We start from the raw sequence: 17,008 nt of genomic DNA on the forward strand, positions 1-17,008 counted from the left end.
ACCTGCACCAGGCTGGGAAGACTGAATCTGCAATAGGTAAGCAGCTTGGTGTGAAGAAATCAACTATGGGAGCAATTATGAGAAAATGGAAGGCTGGGCCCAAAGTAACAAAGGCTATCATCAGTAACACACTACGCCACCAGGAACTCAAATCCTTCAGTGCCAAACGTGTCCCCCTGCTTAAGCCAGTACATGTCCAGGGCCGTCTGAAGTTTGCTAGAGAGCATTTGGATAATCCAGAAGAGGATTGGGAGAATGTCAAATGGAACCAAAAGAGAACGTTTTGTAAAACCTCAACATGTCGTGTTTGGAGGAGAAAGAATGCCGAGTTGCATCCCAAGAACACCATACCTACTGTTAAGCATGAGGGTGGAAACATCATACTTTGGGGCTGTTTCTCTGCAAAGGGACGGACCAATACGACTGCTCCGTGTAAAGCAAAGGATGAATGGGGCCATGTATCGTGAGATTTTGAGTGAAAACCTCCTTTCATCAGCAAGGGCATTGAAGATGAAACGTGGCTGGGTCTTTGAACATGACAATGATCGCAAACACACCGCCCAGGCAAAAAAAGGTTTAACTGCCTAAATTGACAGTTTACATATACCATGAATGATGATCCAACAACAGTTTTAGATCATTTCAAACTGATCTTGTATTACTCTTAACAATAAATGGCAAACAGATTACTTGATTTAGTAAAAATTTGTACATGCAGAGACAAGATAACTACTCTCTTGGAAACTGCTTTAGTTTGCATTTTGGTTTGCGAAAAAAGGAACGAATGAAGTTCATGAACAGAGGTTCCACTGTTGATGTGACAGAAGTTTACGCAGTCTGTTTGTCCTTTGTTGTGACCTAGATGAAGATTAGATCACATTTTATGATCAATCTATGCTGAAATCCAAGTAATTCCAAAGGGTTCACAAACCTTTTCTTGCAACTGCAATTATTGATTATGTTCATTAATTTGGAACAGTGTGTGTGCTAAAGGTGACTTTTTCCACAATTAAAAATGGTTCCAAAGTTTCTTAATGAAATATCTCTTTGATGCATTGGTCAAATTACCCCAAAAATCAGGAATTACACACATCACCCTCTTAACAGCCCTTCTGAAATCAACCAGTTTTGGGCGGGGTAGCGCTCTCTCAGGTGCATGAGTGATTGTTCACCCTGCTTCCTCTACTGCAGTGTATCCCAAGACGAGCATGGGTTGTATCTTATGTTATTTTCATTCATGGAGGCGGCACTTCAACAAGCTGACGAATCCACCAAACATCAGCAATGAACACACGACCAAGTCAACAACTTTGCCAAACATTCAAGTAAGCACGAGATAGCAGATGCTAACAATAATACCTCTGTTAGCTAATGCTAATCACTGCATCGAATGCCTGGTTCAGACTACAAGGCAAATTAGTTTTTTCACAATTGCACTATGTGAGACGACAGCCATAAAATCTTGCCATATCTCGGTCAAATAACAACAACACGAAGCGTATTCGGATACCACCGCATCCAGTCTTTTACGATCACTGGGGTGTATCTAAAACACTGCCGTAGAGGCAGAACCAGAAAATGTGTCACCGGTCAACGCGACCGGACACACTCGTTACCCTGGCGACGAAAACAACAATAGATCGTGCCAATGTATTGTGTGGGGAAAAAACCTGTGGTGCTCGTCACCGGTGCTCGGGAGATGACGTTCAATCAAGGATTGCTTGAGGTATGTTCACGTACTTTTAATATGATATGGCTTGCAAGCAGGCAACAAAACGTCATGTAGCCTAGCAAGCAAGTGCTACCACTAACGCTTGTAACGTAAACATGCCGGCATTCTGTCGAATCATGCTCTAAAGTTACGGTAAATATTGGTTTGTGCGCGTGAATAAATGTTGACAATGGCGTGCAAGTATGTTGACAACAGCAAGCGCTGAAGGTGATGTGCCAGTCACAATACGCAATCCTATTGGTCGATGTCAGGGTACCCTGTCGGAGAGTTGTCGATATGTCACACTCCACAGAAGATATCCTAGCCTTTTCATTTTGGCATCGTAGGGCTATCATCGGGCCAAATTGTTTGTCGTAGATTATGTCACACTAAAGAGGTTTTGTCGTTCCCGACATAAAATGTCAGGCCCGATCTGGGAAATGGATAGCTAATCGGGCCAATATCAGGGCTAAAATCCTGTGGTCTGATCTCAGGATAACAGGTCAAAGTCTGCATAGCTTTTGTCTTTAACATGATAAATGTTTCTGTGTTCCCCAGCTGTCGTTTGAAAATGGCAGATCTTTGCCCAACCTAGCAGCCAAGTCATGGGTGTAGAAAGTCTGTTTTGGGGTAGTGTTATTCAAATTAGTCATCTTGTGATGTCACAATCTGTTAAGATTTGTAACAGCTTGCGTAGAAACAATTACGGAACCAAGCAGCTCACCATAAAATTACTTGGTTGTGACATTTCACACTTGATGGACGGCCAGTTACTCCAGAGACCCTACTATTTGTATGAAGGAAATTAAAAGTACATTTTCTATATGTATACTATAAATTCCATAATGAAAGCTCAATTGTACCTGGGATATAAGTTCTTCAGGGATGACTGAGGCTGGTATGACTGGCTGAGGCTGGCTACCTAGAAGACCTGATCCCCGATCTCTTCCAGTACGAATCACCCTGGTCTGTCGACGAGAGTCACGAGCTGCTGTTGATGATCTCCCTGAAGTGCTGCCACTTCCACCTCCTCCTCCACTCCCTCCACTCCCACTGGTGCCGCCTGCTGTTCCACCCCCTCCTGCTGCACCTCCACTTCCACCTCCACCACTGCTTCCATTTACACCAGAGCTCCAGCGACTCCTGTAAAACAAAACAAAAAAGTCAAATTCAGGTACGACTGACATAGAAAAGGCTCAAAACACTAAGTTAAATCAGGCTAAAAGGTGATATGTCCCTGTGACAGCAGCGATACAGCCAACAGGTGGGTGGCTTTCAGTACTCGTAACACAAGAACAAAACTGGTATGACTTAATTTTTTATTTTACTTTTTACAAAATTTCTTTCGGAAACCAAGTTGATTTTAACATTTAAACATACTGAAGTTTGTGAGGCAAGTAATCATCAATACATTTATGAGCACATACTGTACAAGACATTGCCCAACTGGTGACCAGTTTTTTTTTTTTTCTTGATTGCTATACTGGAGTGCTCCATCCACCTTATTCCTGGGGGAGCTCCTGGGAAAGGATTATAGGCACGACTTCTGGTGTAGCAGTGACCCATTTGTTACTTGCTGCTTCCATCTCCCGGGGTGGTGTAATTGAATGTTTATGATTTGCTTTTCAAAATGTCCTTGTGCAGCTCTGGAACTTTTGTTGTACTAACAACCAGAACAAGTCCCATCTGTGGCTACTAGAGCAATGTTTTGAATATGCACCGCGGACAAAGAGAGAATATTGCTGTGAGAATCGGTAGTTTCCAACGCCTAACTGGGGATGAGGAATCCAGAAGGTTGTAGCTGAAAAACCTGTATTTGAAAACACCACCTAAAACGTTGTACTGTGTGCTTGTTTCATTTGGTGGAGAAAAAGCCCATGGAGAAACTCCTGTATCCTACATTGTGGTTGGGTTACAACAAACCACCTAAAAAAGAGACGCCAGATGCTTAAGTGTCACAAGAATATCAAGTATGACCTCAGGTACATGGAGGACACAAAACTGTAGTATTAGTCAGGCAAAAATTTTGTTTTAACTTTATCTGAACAGTCACGTGATGTGCAAATTTTGACTGCTGGTCAGTATAAACCAAAAATGCCATAATTTCAGTACAGACAAATTGTTCAACAATTCAGTAAATTAATCTTAATTTTCATTTAATATTGTAGCTGTTATGTACCAGAATTTTCCCTTGGTTTCAGGAGCACATACTAGGTTGTGTGGTGACTAATCGGAAGTAGTGGGGTTGATGGAAGAGTAATGGGACAGAGTTAGTGTAACAGATAGAGAATACAAAACGCCGGTCGGTTGAAACTGGAAGTTGTCCCCATAATTCATGCAAAGGCTGATGGGGGGCGGGGGTAGGAATAAGGTGGATAAAGATTGTGTAGTACTGAATCTGACAGGGAATACACCACGATCCAGCTGTAACATCAGAGCTGTGGTCCATATGTTGAAAATTTACTGGACCGTTTGTCTCTGTCAACCCTGCCAGAACTTACCCAAGGGTGTTGCCTGCCAGTCTGCCCAGTGTGTCAGAACCAGACAGGAACCAGGGCGGATCACTAGTCCTGCCTGGCCTGGAGCTCCTTCCTGTCCCTGAACCAGTGCTCAACTTTGAACTGTAAACAAAAGATGGGAGATCAGTTACAAACCTAAGTGTCCCACATAGGACCATCATTTCTTTCTTACCTGGGTGGAAAAAATATAACCCAGGTATTTGGCAAATGATACCCCTTGGTTCAGGCACTATATTCTTACAATTTTACATTATTCATATGAATCGGTATGTTGAAGACTAGCATGGCAACAACACCCTTGGGAATCAGAATTGGCTGCAACTCGTTCCTCCGACACTTTTCAAAGTTCTCGACATTTTGGGGCAGCAGCTGCTTTCTCTTATTTCAAGATATGCTGTTTGTAGGTTTCTACACTGGTTTGTTTAAAACAGGCACTTTGTATGAATGTCATTCACTGAATATAAATAACTATAGGAACACAAAAATTCGAAAGAAAAAAAAAAATTATAATTCCAAATGTGCAGAAGGCCATTAAAGTAGGAAAACTGTCTCTAATAAGTGACACAAACAGAACAGCATGATCAAGACAAATCAACAAGCTGATTATAATCTAAAGCACTTCTAAGTTGAAACAACACAGATATCAAGCTCAGTTAAAAAAAAAAAAACAATCTGGACCATGAAACTTCCCTAATTAGATTTTCAGACTACCACAGCACAAAAATGATTAGCATTATTGCACATTAAGCAGCTAAATAAAATCCAGAAAACATAGCTGGTGGTCTCTGATATCCACATCAAGACATTGACCAAATACATGCTTACAGGCAGACAAAGCCTTAGTAATAGAAAGATGATACATGGTAAAATAAACGAATTCATAAAACCACAAACATTATCAACTTTGAGAAAGAAAGAGTGGTGCCAAGATGGGGGGGGGGGCAGTACATGATGACATACCTGTATTTTCTACCAACAATGAGATCAAAGCCTAAGTCAGTCCAACTGCAAACATTTGGGCACAAGTCCAAAAAAAGTTAGGTTCAAGTAAACCATCATCAGTGAGCCTTGGTAAATTCAAAACAGGATGTCTTTCAAGCCACCAATTTTCCAACACACAACCAAAGGTGAAAGAGTGGGTGTAGAAGATCTAATAATAAAAAAATAAAAAAATAAAATAGCTCACCCATCACTGCCATCCGGTTTGCTAAGCTCCAGGCGATCAGGCTGGACAGCAAAGCTGATTCTACACACACGTCCATCCTAAAATAGATAGTCAAAATATTCAATTTGAGTTCACTTTCGGTAGTGAAGTACACAATGGATTTTTGATCATCAAATTACTACAGTAATCCATGCTTCATTTACAAATTAGAATCATCAATAGAGATATAATCTCAAAAGAAAGCCAAAGAACTGCAGTCAACTGGTAAACAGACATAAGCTAATTTATTAGCATCCATCCATCCATTTTCTGTACCATTTATCCTCACTAGGGTCGCGGATGTGGCAAAGTCTGATTATTACATATTTAATGTATTTCACATCTTAAGTGGGGAATTGATCATGTGCATGCACTAATAAATTGATGTAAAAGAGTATTACCTCAAGAAGAAACCCAGCATGGTTTGGCCCAACAACACACTGTTTCAGGGTGGCCTGCTCCAACAGGCTAAGATGTGGATGACTGAATTGATGCACAATAACAAATGGTTATTTAAGAATTTATGACTAAACAATATGTAAAGGGATTAATTAAATACTTTCATGCTATAATATTAATAACTAACTCACCTAATGAAATTATATTTGTTGAGTTTCTCTGAAACTTCACGCAGTCTGTAAAGAAAAGAGAGGAAAATACTGGATCCGTAAAGCTGGAACAGTCAACACCCATTTGTCTGATATTGGTGAAAATGCACCGTGCAATACTCTTCTCGCATTTGCTGAGCTGTCACTCTTTGGCAGCTCAGCAAATGCGAGAAGAGTATTGCACGGTGTTTTGGTTGTATTGTATGTAGTAGACTTTACACCGATTTTAAATCGGCCTTATCGGTATCGGCCGATAATTAGCATTTTATGATGATCGGCTTTAATGTCATGATTCCCCGATCCGATCAATGACGTCATTGATTGCCTCCGCAAAAGACATTAACTCCGCGTTGCCGTCGTGTACAGTATATTTGAATCCAAAAGCTAGTTTATTTGTACCCTTGTCGCATGTCTTTTGGCGTAGTCTTGTAAATATCTAACGGCCAATAAAGTTATTTATTTAAAAAAAAAAAAAAAAAAAAAAAAAAAAAAAAAAAGAACGTTGGCGGTGTGGAACAGACAACACGTATGAGACAGACAACACGCAATGCGTGGATCAGACTACACTGCTCTTTCACGATTGCACTAGGGTCAGACTACTGCAATAAAATCCATATTCCAATACTACCGCATCCCGTTTTTTACGATCACTGGGCTTCATCGTGTCAACGCAAACGCGCCCGGATACACTCGTCACCATGGCGACGACAACAATAATGGATCGCGCCGTGTGTTTGCTAAGAACAAAATGGGGGAAAACGTGTGTTGGTGGTCACCAGTGATCAGGACAAGAGAGGACGTTCGTTTAAGGCTTGCTTCAGGTATGTTCACATACTTTTAATACGATACGGCTCGCAAGCAGGCAACAAAAACGTTATGTAGCCTAGCAAGCTACTGCTAGCATGAACAGTTGGACGTAAACATGCCGCCATTCTGTCAAATCATGCTCTAAAGTTTCAGTGTGGGTGAAGTAATTTAATTAAAAATAATTTAATTACAGTAAGTTAGCACCCTTTATTTCTGTCATGTTGTAATGTTGGTTTGACCTGACTGATGAGAATACACGATCTGACTAGAGCAGTGATTTCCAACATTTATGGAGCCAAGGAACATATTTTACAATTGAAAATTCTCACGGCACACCAACAAACAAAAATGTCACAAAAAGTGGATACATTAATTACTGTATATACTTCCTGCCATCTAAGAGAAGACCATTTGTTGTCCGTCACTATGCCTCACTGGCATAAATAAAGGAACAAAGATTCATTTACTGTAAATATTAGCAATTAAGTACACGTATATACAGTAAATGAACTCGCTGATCGGCCCCAAAAATCCTGATCGTGTAAAGCCTAGTATGTAGTGTGTTCCAATAATCTCAACACAGAACACCACATGCAAAGATTCTGTTCCGCAGCTGATCTAGAAATCAAGCGTAATCGCACGTGAAATCACAAAAACAAAGAAGCAGAAACACTTCCGGATATGCACCGATCATTGCAGAGTGTTTCCGAAGGTTGCCAGAGTGCACACAGTCAAAACTACAACAAAACACCTGCAATTTACTGCACGGTGTTTTCTCAAGTTACAAGTGAGCTGAAATATCCACATTTGGGCAGACATCAATCCATTTTTTTTACCACTTATCCTCACTTGGGTCGCGCGCTGTTTGAGCCTATCCCAGCTATCTTCGGGCGGAGGCGGGGTACACCCTGAACCGGTCGCCAGCCAAACGCAGGGCACATAGAAACAACCATTCGCACTCACATTCACACCTACGGGCAATTTAGAGTCTTCAATCAACCCACCACGCATATATTTGGGATGTGGGAGGAAACCGGAGTGCCCGGAGAAAACCCACCCAGGCACGGGGAGAACATGCAAACTCCACACAGGCGGGGCTGGGATTTGAACCCCGGTCCCCAGAACTGTGAGGCAGATGTGCTAACCAGTCGCTCACCGTGCCGGCCATTTGGGCAGACAGTGCCAGACAAATACGACAATACATGAAGGTTTTTGTTCATCTAAATGTAAAAACGAGTAGCGCGCCGTTGTCTTCATGGTAACGACGACCTTCCCAACATGGCCACCACGTACGCACGACGAGCCGGGCTGGTTTATCTCGTGTTAATACCTACGTCCGGGATGCTCAATAGAAGACGTGAGGTCACTTGACTTTCTGGTGTCGTTTGATTGGTGAACTTGACTTAAACGTCACTCGCGCAAAAAGCGCCCAATGCGGAAGTCGAAGTCTTGCGCACAAAATAGTTGATAAAAAAAGCAATAATTGACCGATAAAAGTAGCGACCGAAATTTAGATCATTGTAACGGAGTAAAAGTACCGTTACTTCTTATTAGTAGAAGCGGCGGAGGTGTTTTTTGTCTGGTCTCGTCAACTCCTCTGACTTATTCAAAGCAGGTCCCGAGCACACAGGCGGAACCTCAGGCCAATGCGCTCGCCTATTAGTCTGCCACGGAGTAATATTCACAATTACATCTGTGTATGGATGGTGGATGTGTGAAATGGATCTCGCTGCCAGCGTTCGAGGAGTGCGAAACAGTCTGACTACAGCGACGGCTATTTTGAGTTCAAAACGGCCAATTTTGCCAAAAGGCAACTGATTGGCATGTATGTCGTAGGCAACTGATCTTGTTAACTACTTATACGTTGTTTTTAAAACGTATAAAAACAATCCCAACTACTGTGCTGAATAGACAACGGACTTCCATCTTGATAACTCACGACCAAGTGCGCATGTCACATGGCTGTTCCGAGTAGTGCACATGTATCAGAATCAGACTCTTTGCTAAGAATGTCAAAAACACAAGGAAATTGTCTGCGGTAGTTAGAACTGCTCTAATACGACAACAGTCAGTCAATTGACAGTGAATATTTTTGAGACATAAAAACATAAAAGCACATTCACTGAGCAACAAGAGGTTACCAGTAATCTGGTAATATATACACCCGATCGGAATAGATCACCTCACATGTCAACAGTTGACCAGCGATCTTCAATTGGAATGATTTCGATCGGAATGACAACAAAGTCTCCATTGAAACCCGGCTACTGTGTGTTTGGTCCGTTGAAGACGAGCCCTTCCACCTGTCAATCAATATACGTTGACGTTCGCTGTAGTCAATGACTGGCTGAATAACATGTGCCACTGAGGTTATGCTTAATAAAAAGTTAACGCCGTGTTTGTGTTAGTTGAGGACTAAGACATAACTGTGAGGTGCTAACATTTTAAATGACATCATGGCCGTGGAGCGAGTGGTTTAGCTCCTTACCTGGCTAGCTCTTAGCTCACGCTAGGGCTAGTGAACACACCAAACAGTTAACTTTCCCTTAAATGTCTCTGTTGGGTGAATCTACGCGCTGCACATGGAGCAAGGCTGTGGAGTACTGGACGGAGCCAACACCGGCATTCCATGAGCCCACGAGTGTCTAATGACACAGCCATCCAACTCTTGTTGGCTCACTGTGTGATATGCATGCCAGCTCACAACAACAATTTACAGAGTGAAACTATTGTGTCCATTTTATTTATCAAACGATAAGTCGATATAGTAATCATCATGACAGGCTTAATAACCACACATGCTTTACTTGTATCACGTCTTTTTCTCCCTATTTTAAGCAAAGCCAGGGATTTCTGTTATAACTAGACTTCACACCGATTTGATCGGCCTGATTGGTATCAGACGATATTTAGCATTTTATGCTGCTCGGCTTTAATGCCATAATTCGCCGATCCAATTAATGACCGCAAAAGACATTTACTTCGTGTCGCCAACGTGTGCACAGTATATTTGAATCCTAAAGCTAGTTGATTTTTAGCCTTGTCGCGTGTCTTTTGACGGAGTACTGTAAATATCTGATGGCCAATAAAGTTATTAAAAAAAACATGTCAGCGGTGTGAGACAGACAACATGCCGGATCAGACTACAAAACAAATTTGCTCACGATTGCATTATGTCAGACTACTGCAATAAAATACCACCGCATCCCATTTCTTACGATCATTGGGCTTTACCTTGCACCAAGAGTGGGTCGCGGCGACTGTATTATAAGGACAAAATGGGGGAAAACGTGTGTTGGTCACCGATGCACAGTAAGAGAGGACGTTTGTTTAAGGCTTGCTTGAGGTATGTTCACGTACTTTTAATACGATACACTTGCAAGCAGGCAACAAAACATTATGTAGCCCAGCAAGCTAGTGCTAGCACTAACAGTTGTGCGTAAACATGCTGCCGTTCTGTCGAACGATGCTCTAAAGTTTCGGTGTGGGTGAAGTAATTTCATTACAATAAAGTAATTTAATTACAGTAAGTTAGCACCCATTATTTCTGTCATGTTGTAATGTTGGTTTGACCTGACTGATTAGAATACATGACCTGACTAGAGCCGTGCTTTCCACCCTTTATGGAGCCCTATGGGGGGCACAAGCCAGTGCAAACTGTAGGCCGGTCCCAAGCCCAGATAAATGCAGAGGGTTGCGTCAGGAAGGGCATCCGGCATAAAACTTTGCCAAACAAATATGAGCGTTCATCCAAAGAATACCATACCGGACCGGTCGTGGCCCGGGTTAACAATGTCCGCCACCGGCGCAGTCAACCTGCAGGGCGCCGGTGGAAATTCAGCTACTGTGGGTCGTAGAGGTGGAAAGCGGGTTCTTCGGCAGAAAGAGAAGAGGAAAGCACGGAGCCGAGAACTGAATGTTGGGACTATGACAGGAAAATCTCAGGAGTTGGTTGACATGATGATTAAGAGAAAGGTTGATATATTGTGTGTCCAGGAGACCAGGTGGAAAGGCAGTAATGCTAGAGGTTTAGGGGCAGGGTTTAAATTATTTTACCATGGTGTAGATGGGAAAGAGAAATGGAGTCGGGGTTATTTTAAAAGAAGAGTTGGCTAAGAATGTCTTGGAGGTGAAAAGAGTATCAGATCGAGAGATGCGACTGAAACTTGAACTTGAGGGTGTTATGTATAATGTGCTTAGTGGCGATGTCCCAAAGGTAGGATGTGACCGAGAGGTGAAAAAGGAATTCTGGAAGGAGCTAGGCGAAGTAGTTCTGAGCATCCCAGAGACACATAGACAGAGACATAGACAGAGAGAGACATGATTGGTGCAGATAGTAATGGACATGTTGGTGAAGGAAATAGGGGTGATGAAGAAGTGATGGGTAAGGAAAGGAACTTCGAGGGACAGATGGTGGTAGACTGCAGAAAGGATGCAAATGGCTATAGTGAACACTTTTTTCCCAGAAGAGGCAGAAACATAGGGTGACCTACAAGAGCGGAGTTAGAAGCTCACAGGTGGATTACATCTTGTGCAGACGATGTAATCTGGAGGAGGTTACTGACTGTAAGGTAGTGGTAGGGGAGAGTGTAGCTAGACAGCATCGGATGGTGTAAGATGACTCTGGTGGTGGGGAGGAAGATTAGGAAGACAAAGGCAGAGAAGAGAACAATGTGGTGGAAGCTGAGACAGGACGAGTGTTGTGCAGCTTTTCGTGAAGAGGTGAGACAGGCTCTCGGTGGACAGGAGGAGCTTCCAGAAGACTGGACCACTACAGCCAAGGTGATCAGAGAAGCAGGCAGGAGAGTACTTGGTGTATCTTCTGGCAGGAAAGGAAAGAAAGAGACTTGGTGGTGGAACCTCACAGTACAGGAAATCATACAAGGAAAAAGGTTAGCTAAGAAGTGGGACACAGAGGACCGAGGAGAGGCGAAAGGAATACATTGAGATGCGACATAGTGCAAAGGCCAAACAAAAGCCATATGATGACATGTATGCCAGGTTGGACACTAAAGAAGGAGAAAAGGATCTATACAGGTTGGCCAGACAGAGGGATAGATATGGGAAGGATGTGCAGCAGGTTCGGGTGATTAAGGGTAGAGATGGAAATATGTTGACTGGTGCCAGTAGTGTGCTAGATAGATGAAAAGAATATTTCAAGGAGTTGATGAATAAGGAAAATTAGAGAGAAGGGAGAGTTGAAGAGGCAAGTGTGGTGGACCAGGAAGTGGCAATGATTAGTAAGGGGGAAGTTAGAAAGGCATTAAAGCGGATGAAAAATGGAAAGGAAGTTGGGCCTGATGACATTCCTGTGGAGGTATGGAAGCATCTGGGAGAGGTGGCTGTGGAGTTTTTGACCAGCTTGTTCAATGGAATTCTAGCAGGTGAGAAGATGCCTGAGGAAAAGTGTGCTTGTGCCCATTTTTAAGAACAAGGGTGATGTGCAGAGCTGTGGGAACTATAGAGGAATAAAGTTGATGAGCCACACAATGAAGTTATGGGAAAGAGTAGTGGAGGCTAGACTCAGGACAGAAGTGAGTATTTGCGAGCAACAGTATGGTTTCATGCCTAGAAAGAGTACCACAGATGCATTATTTGCCTTGAGGATGTTGATGGAAAAGTACACAGAAGGTCAGAACGAGCTAAATTGTGTCTTTATAGATCTAGAGAAAGCCTATGACAGAGTACCCAGAGAGGAACTGTGGTACTGCATGCGGAAGTCTGGAGTGGCAGAGAAATATGTTAGAGTAATACAGGACATGTACGAGGGCAGCAGAACAGTGGTGAGGTGTGCTGTAGGTGTGACAGACGAATTTAAGGTTGAGGTGGGACTGCTTCAGGGATCAGCCCTGAGCCCCTTCCTGTTTGCAGTGGTGATGGATAGGCTGACAGATGAGGTTAGACTGGAATCCCCGTGGACCATGATGTTTGCAGATGACATTGTGATCTGCAGTGAAAGCAGGGAGCAGGGTGGAGGAACAGTTAGAAAGATAGGAGGCATGCACAGGAAAGCAGAGGAATGAAGATTAGCCGAAATAAAACAGAATGTGTGTGCATGAATGAGAGGGGTGGTGGGGGAAGAGTGAGGCTACAGGGAGAAGAGATAGCAAGGGTGGAGGACTTTAAATACTTGGGGTCAACAGTCCAGAGCAATGGTGAGTGTGGACAGGAAGTGAAAAAACGAGTCCAAGCAAGTTGCAACGGGTGGAGGAAGGTGTCAGGTGTGTTATGTGACAGAAGAGTCTCTGCTAGATGAAAGGCAAAGTTTATAAAACAGTGGTGAGGCCAAGCCACTGAAGAGACAACAGGAAGCAGAGCTGGAGGTGGCGAAAATGAAGATGTTGAGGAGTGACCAGGTTGGATAAAATTAGAAATGAGCTCATCAGAGGGACAGCCAAGGTTCGATGTTTTGTAGACAAAGTTAAAGAGAGCAGACTTCGATGGTTTAAACACATCCAGGAGAGAGAGTCAGTATATTGGTACAAGGATGAGGGAGCTGCCAGGCAAGAGAGCGGAAGACCAAAGAGAAAGTTGATGATGTCGTTAGGGAAGACATGAGGGTAGGTGGTGTTCGAGAGGATGCAGCAGGAGATAGGCTTACATGGAAAAGGATGACGCGCTGTGGTGACCCCTAAAGGGACAAGCCAAAAGGAAAAGAAGAAGTACAACAAGTATATACAGTAAATGAACAGGTCATTTCAATAGACATTGCTCCATCTTGTGATCGGATTGGTGATAGTTTTTTTAAACTTGCTGATCGGCCCCAAAAATCCTCATCGTGTAAAGCCTAGTTATAACAGTGTCAAAATAGAAATTGCCACCCTGGGCGCTGGGAAAAACACGTGCAGGGTGTGAGCGCCTTTAGGGTTCGTTCAGCTGTGCGCGTCAATGACTGAGTAGCAAGACACACATATACTCAGGGTCGTGTTTAGTTTTATTTGACTATTTTATGTAAAAATGTAAATTACATTTTATTTTAGTTTGTAGTTTTGTCATTTTGAATAAAAAAAATTTTTGCCTCCCCTACCTCAATAGATGGACCTCTGATTCACAAAATTCTTTGTGGCCCTTAAAGATTTGCATTTAACTACCCCTAGTCTAAAAACAATGTGACTTCTCCAGAGTAGAAAAGATCATCATCTCACTGGATTATATACATCAGTCATCCGATAAAATTATATTTGCTCCGAGTTGAATACAATTATCATTCCGCATTTATGTAAAACGTCCATAAGTACTATGATGCAAGCACGAGAATTCAATTTCTTTCAATATCTTCAGCAATTTAATTTACTGTTAATAAATTAGCCTGTTGGTAGTCTGGCAAGCAAAGAAAACAAAATAGTCACTCGTTGAAAACAACAGAATCTAGTATCTTACAAGCATAACACAAATTATTATCTTGTCGGCTCTCTCGACTACCGTGAAATCACTTAGCTAATATACTATATAGGCATTAGAGTATGTTGAAAAGAAAGGTCAGTAAGAGAAAAAAATGTGGTCACTAACGATCTAGGCTCTTGGTAGCACCATACTTCAGGAAACCCCTGTAATACAAATGTATCGCGTTGACAAAAGCGTGGAAACGCATTAGCTAATTAGCCTTGAGCTAACTAGCTTAACATTAGCTTCGTCGTCGATATGTATTATCGACAAGACACGGGCAACAGAAATCTCGAAACACGTCAAATTGAATCACGTGTAATGTAGAGGACAAGCTCGTGTATACTGAATAACTAAGTGTTTTGCGAGCTTTATTTCCCTCTTTTTAACCCATCCCCCAACCCGCATTGTCCATCTCAACTTTGACTGTGAGCCAATCCTTCCAGAGAGGCAGGCGGCTAGCATTAGCCTTTCCCGTGATCGCTCGCTAGCGTAAGGTAACGAACGGGTTAGCAGCTGGCGGCTGACCGACATGGATAGATAGCAAAAGGCTAAAGAGGGTTGTTCACATACCGGGCCTTGTCTCACCGCTACAGTAGTGGGGTATTGAACTTGTCCGAGGACTAAATGACGCACATGAGAGCGGCAGCGTCGTTCACAAACAGTAACTTTAACACTGTTCAACATAAGCCGCAGAAAAAGACGATATACAATTATTTTCCACGGGCCACGACCGAATACCTGTCATTGAGCTGATCCTCAGTCCCGGGCAACGGGTGAACCACGAAGTGTATGGATGTCATGGAGGCAATCCAAAATCACACTCAGCGGTGCGAAAGATGTGAAAATTGTTGTTCTTTCGACTACAGTATATTTTCGGATTCATAGGAATCGTTTAATGGTGCGAAAACTCGAGTTTAGAGCCCAGCCTCTTCACCCACATGCCGCCATCTTAACTCTAGCAAGCTTCTAGTGTGTGTTGATGAGAGCACATGCACGCGCTCTGCTGGTTAGAGCGCGAGCACAAACAGGAAACGTGTGACAGTATTATCCCTAAAGGTCCTTCATTTCCAAAATAAATGTGTGGCTGTATCCATTAATGTTAGAAACCATTACATCCGTCAATTTTCTGTATCACTTGTCCTCTTTGGGAAAGAAAAAGGGGTACACCCAGGCCTGGTGCAGATATCTTAACACTTATATACTGTTCGGGTCAAATTTCACCCATTTGCCATTTGGGTGTATTTGTCATTTTTTCACCCTGAAATTCTATTACTTTTTCTTAGGTTTTCCAAACTCCACAAACATGAAAATATTTGAGGGGAGGCAGCCTTTTGCATCTATGCCCCACGCATCTGGAACAACCTGCCTGAGATTGTTCACGAGTGTAAAAATCAGTGGTCATTTTCAAAAAACAAACAAACCTATAACTTACCTCTGCGCTTTTGAGTAAATTGTGTGTGCGTGTGCGTGTGTTTGTGTTTATCCAGCCCACGTGTGTCCTAAGTATGTTTGTAGGGAAATGTGCGTTATTGCTTTGAGATGTAAATTTTTTTCCTGTTTTATTTGAAAAGTCCAGAACGTTTTTGTTGTTTGCACTATTACTGCTTGTATTCAAATTATTTGTAATTATTGTAAAGCACATTGGGTCTGTCTTAATTGTGCATGAATAAATAAATATAAATAAATTGATTGATTCAAAGTAGGGATGTTCAACCCCACTTTTTTCATACCATTACTAGGATGCGTATTCACTTTGAGTACTCACCGATTCTGAGTACCGATACCACTAGCCTGATCCATGATAATTCACCGATGTGTCAAACTGCTACAGTCTACCACCAACTACTGGTGAGGAGGACTTACTTAATGTCGGATGTTTCGCCTTAAGTATCGGTGGCTGGTAACGGCAGTCTTCACAAGTACCCAATACCATGAAATAAGGCTGGTGTCAGGCCAGTACCGATACCTGGTACTTGGTACTCACCTATCTCTATTTGAAAGTGTAATTCTGTTGTACAGGTGCAACAAAGTTAGTCTACACTGAGGCTGTTCTAGCTCAAATTTGACCCGTTTCACTAAAATGGACTTTAGATTTACCACTGTGTGTTGAATCAAGTAAAATAGTTGTAAACATGTAACTGTGAAACTGCACATGCCATAAATGTGTATTTATTCTGGCACAGTAGTAACAGTGTTAAAGAGGGACTTTGAAACAGTCCAGAGAACTGCCTGTGTACCCACCACAATTGCCTATGTTCCCGAACCTGGTCTCTGAAGAATCATGGGGGAATCTCGAAACAGTGACACAGTAAAACAGAGAAAGAATGATCATACATACTAAACATAAGGAACAGAAGTCATGCATAGGTCAGAGTGTATATTGACACAGGCAAGAGACAACAACCATAATAATGGTGGTTACCACACCCAAATGTCTTTAAACAGCCAAAAGTTAATATGTCATAAAATCTGTAGGCAGCAACATTGTTATAAATGGAAAATATTTCGCATTCCCTAAAAAGTACTGATATGGGACCAAATAACACTGGTCAACAACAAATTTATTGTCTAAGATTTTTTTTTTTTTTTTTTTTTTTGCAGATTTAGGACAATTTTGATGTGCTGAATCCAAATATTACATTGGTTTTGCTCAATCAGGTCAACCTTTTGAACTATGGCTACATATTTTTGTTTACATGTACAGGTATTTTTGCGTTATAGGTTCAAATATACGGAGGTTCACGCGCTGAATTTCGAACAATGATGATGTACC

The 17,008-nt window shown here is 42.3% G+C and overlaps 1 protein-coding gene across 1 annotated transcript in view; it reads right to left on the reverse strand.

Annotated features, from left to right (window-relative positions):
- ubr5 (ubiquitin protein ligase E3 component n-recognin 5) overlaps positions 1-15,204 on the reverse strand; it is a 133,009-nt gene extending 117,805 nt beyond the window's left edge. The window contains 6 exon segments of the mRNA XM_061673734.1: positions 2,575-2,854; positions 4,213-4,332; positions 5,417-5,493; positions 5,836-5,917; positions 6,025-6,069; positions 14,974-15,204. Of these exon segments, the coding sequence (XP_061529718.1) occupies positions 2,575-2,854; positions 4,213-4,332; positions 5,417-5,493; positions 5,836-5,917; positions 6,025-6,069; positions 14,974-15,035 (666 nt within the window). The 5' untranslated portion in view covers positions 15,036-15,204.
- Positions 15,205-17,008: the final 1,804 nt, after the last annotated feature.

This window comes from Phycodurus eques, chromosome 4 (genome assembly GCF_024500275.1).
Source record: "Phycodurus eques isolate BA_2022a chromosome 4, UOR_Pequ_1.1, whole genome shotgun sequence".
NCBI classification, from domain to species: domain Eukaryota; kingdom Metazoa; phylum Chordata; class Actinopteri; order Syngnathiformes; family Syngnathidae; genus Phycodurus; species Phycodurus eques.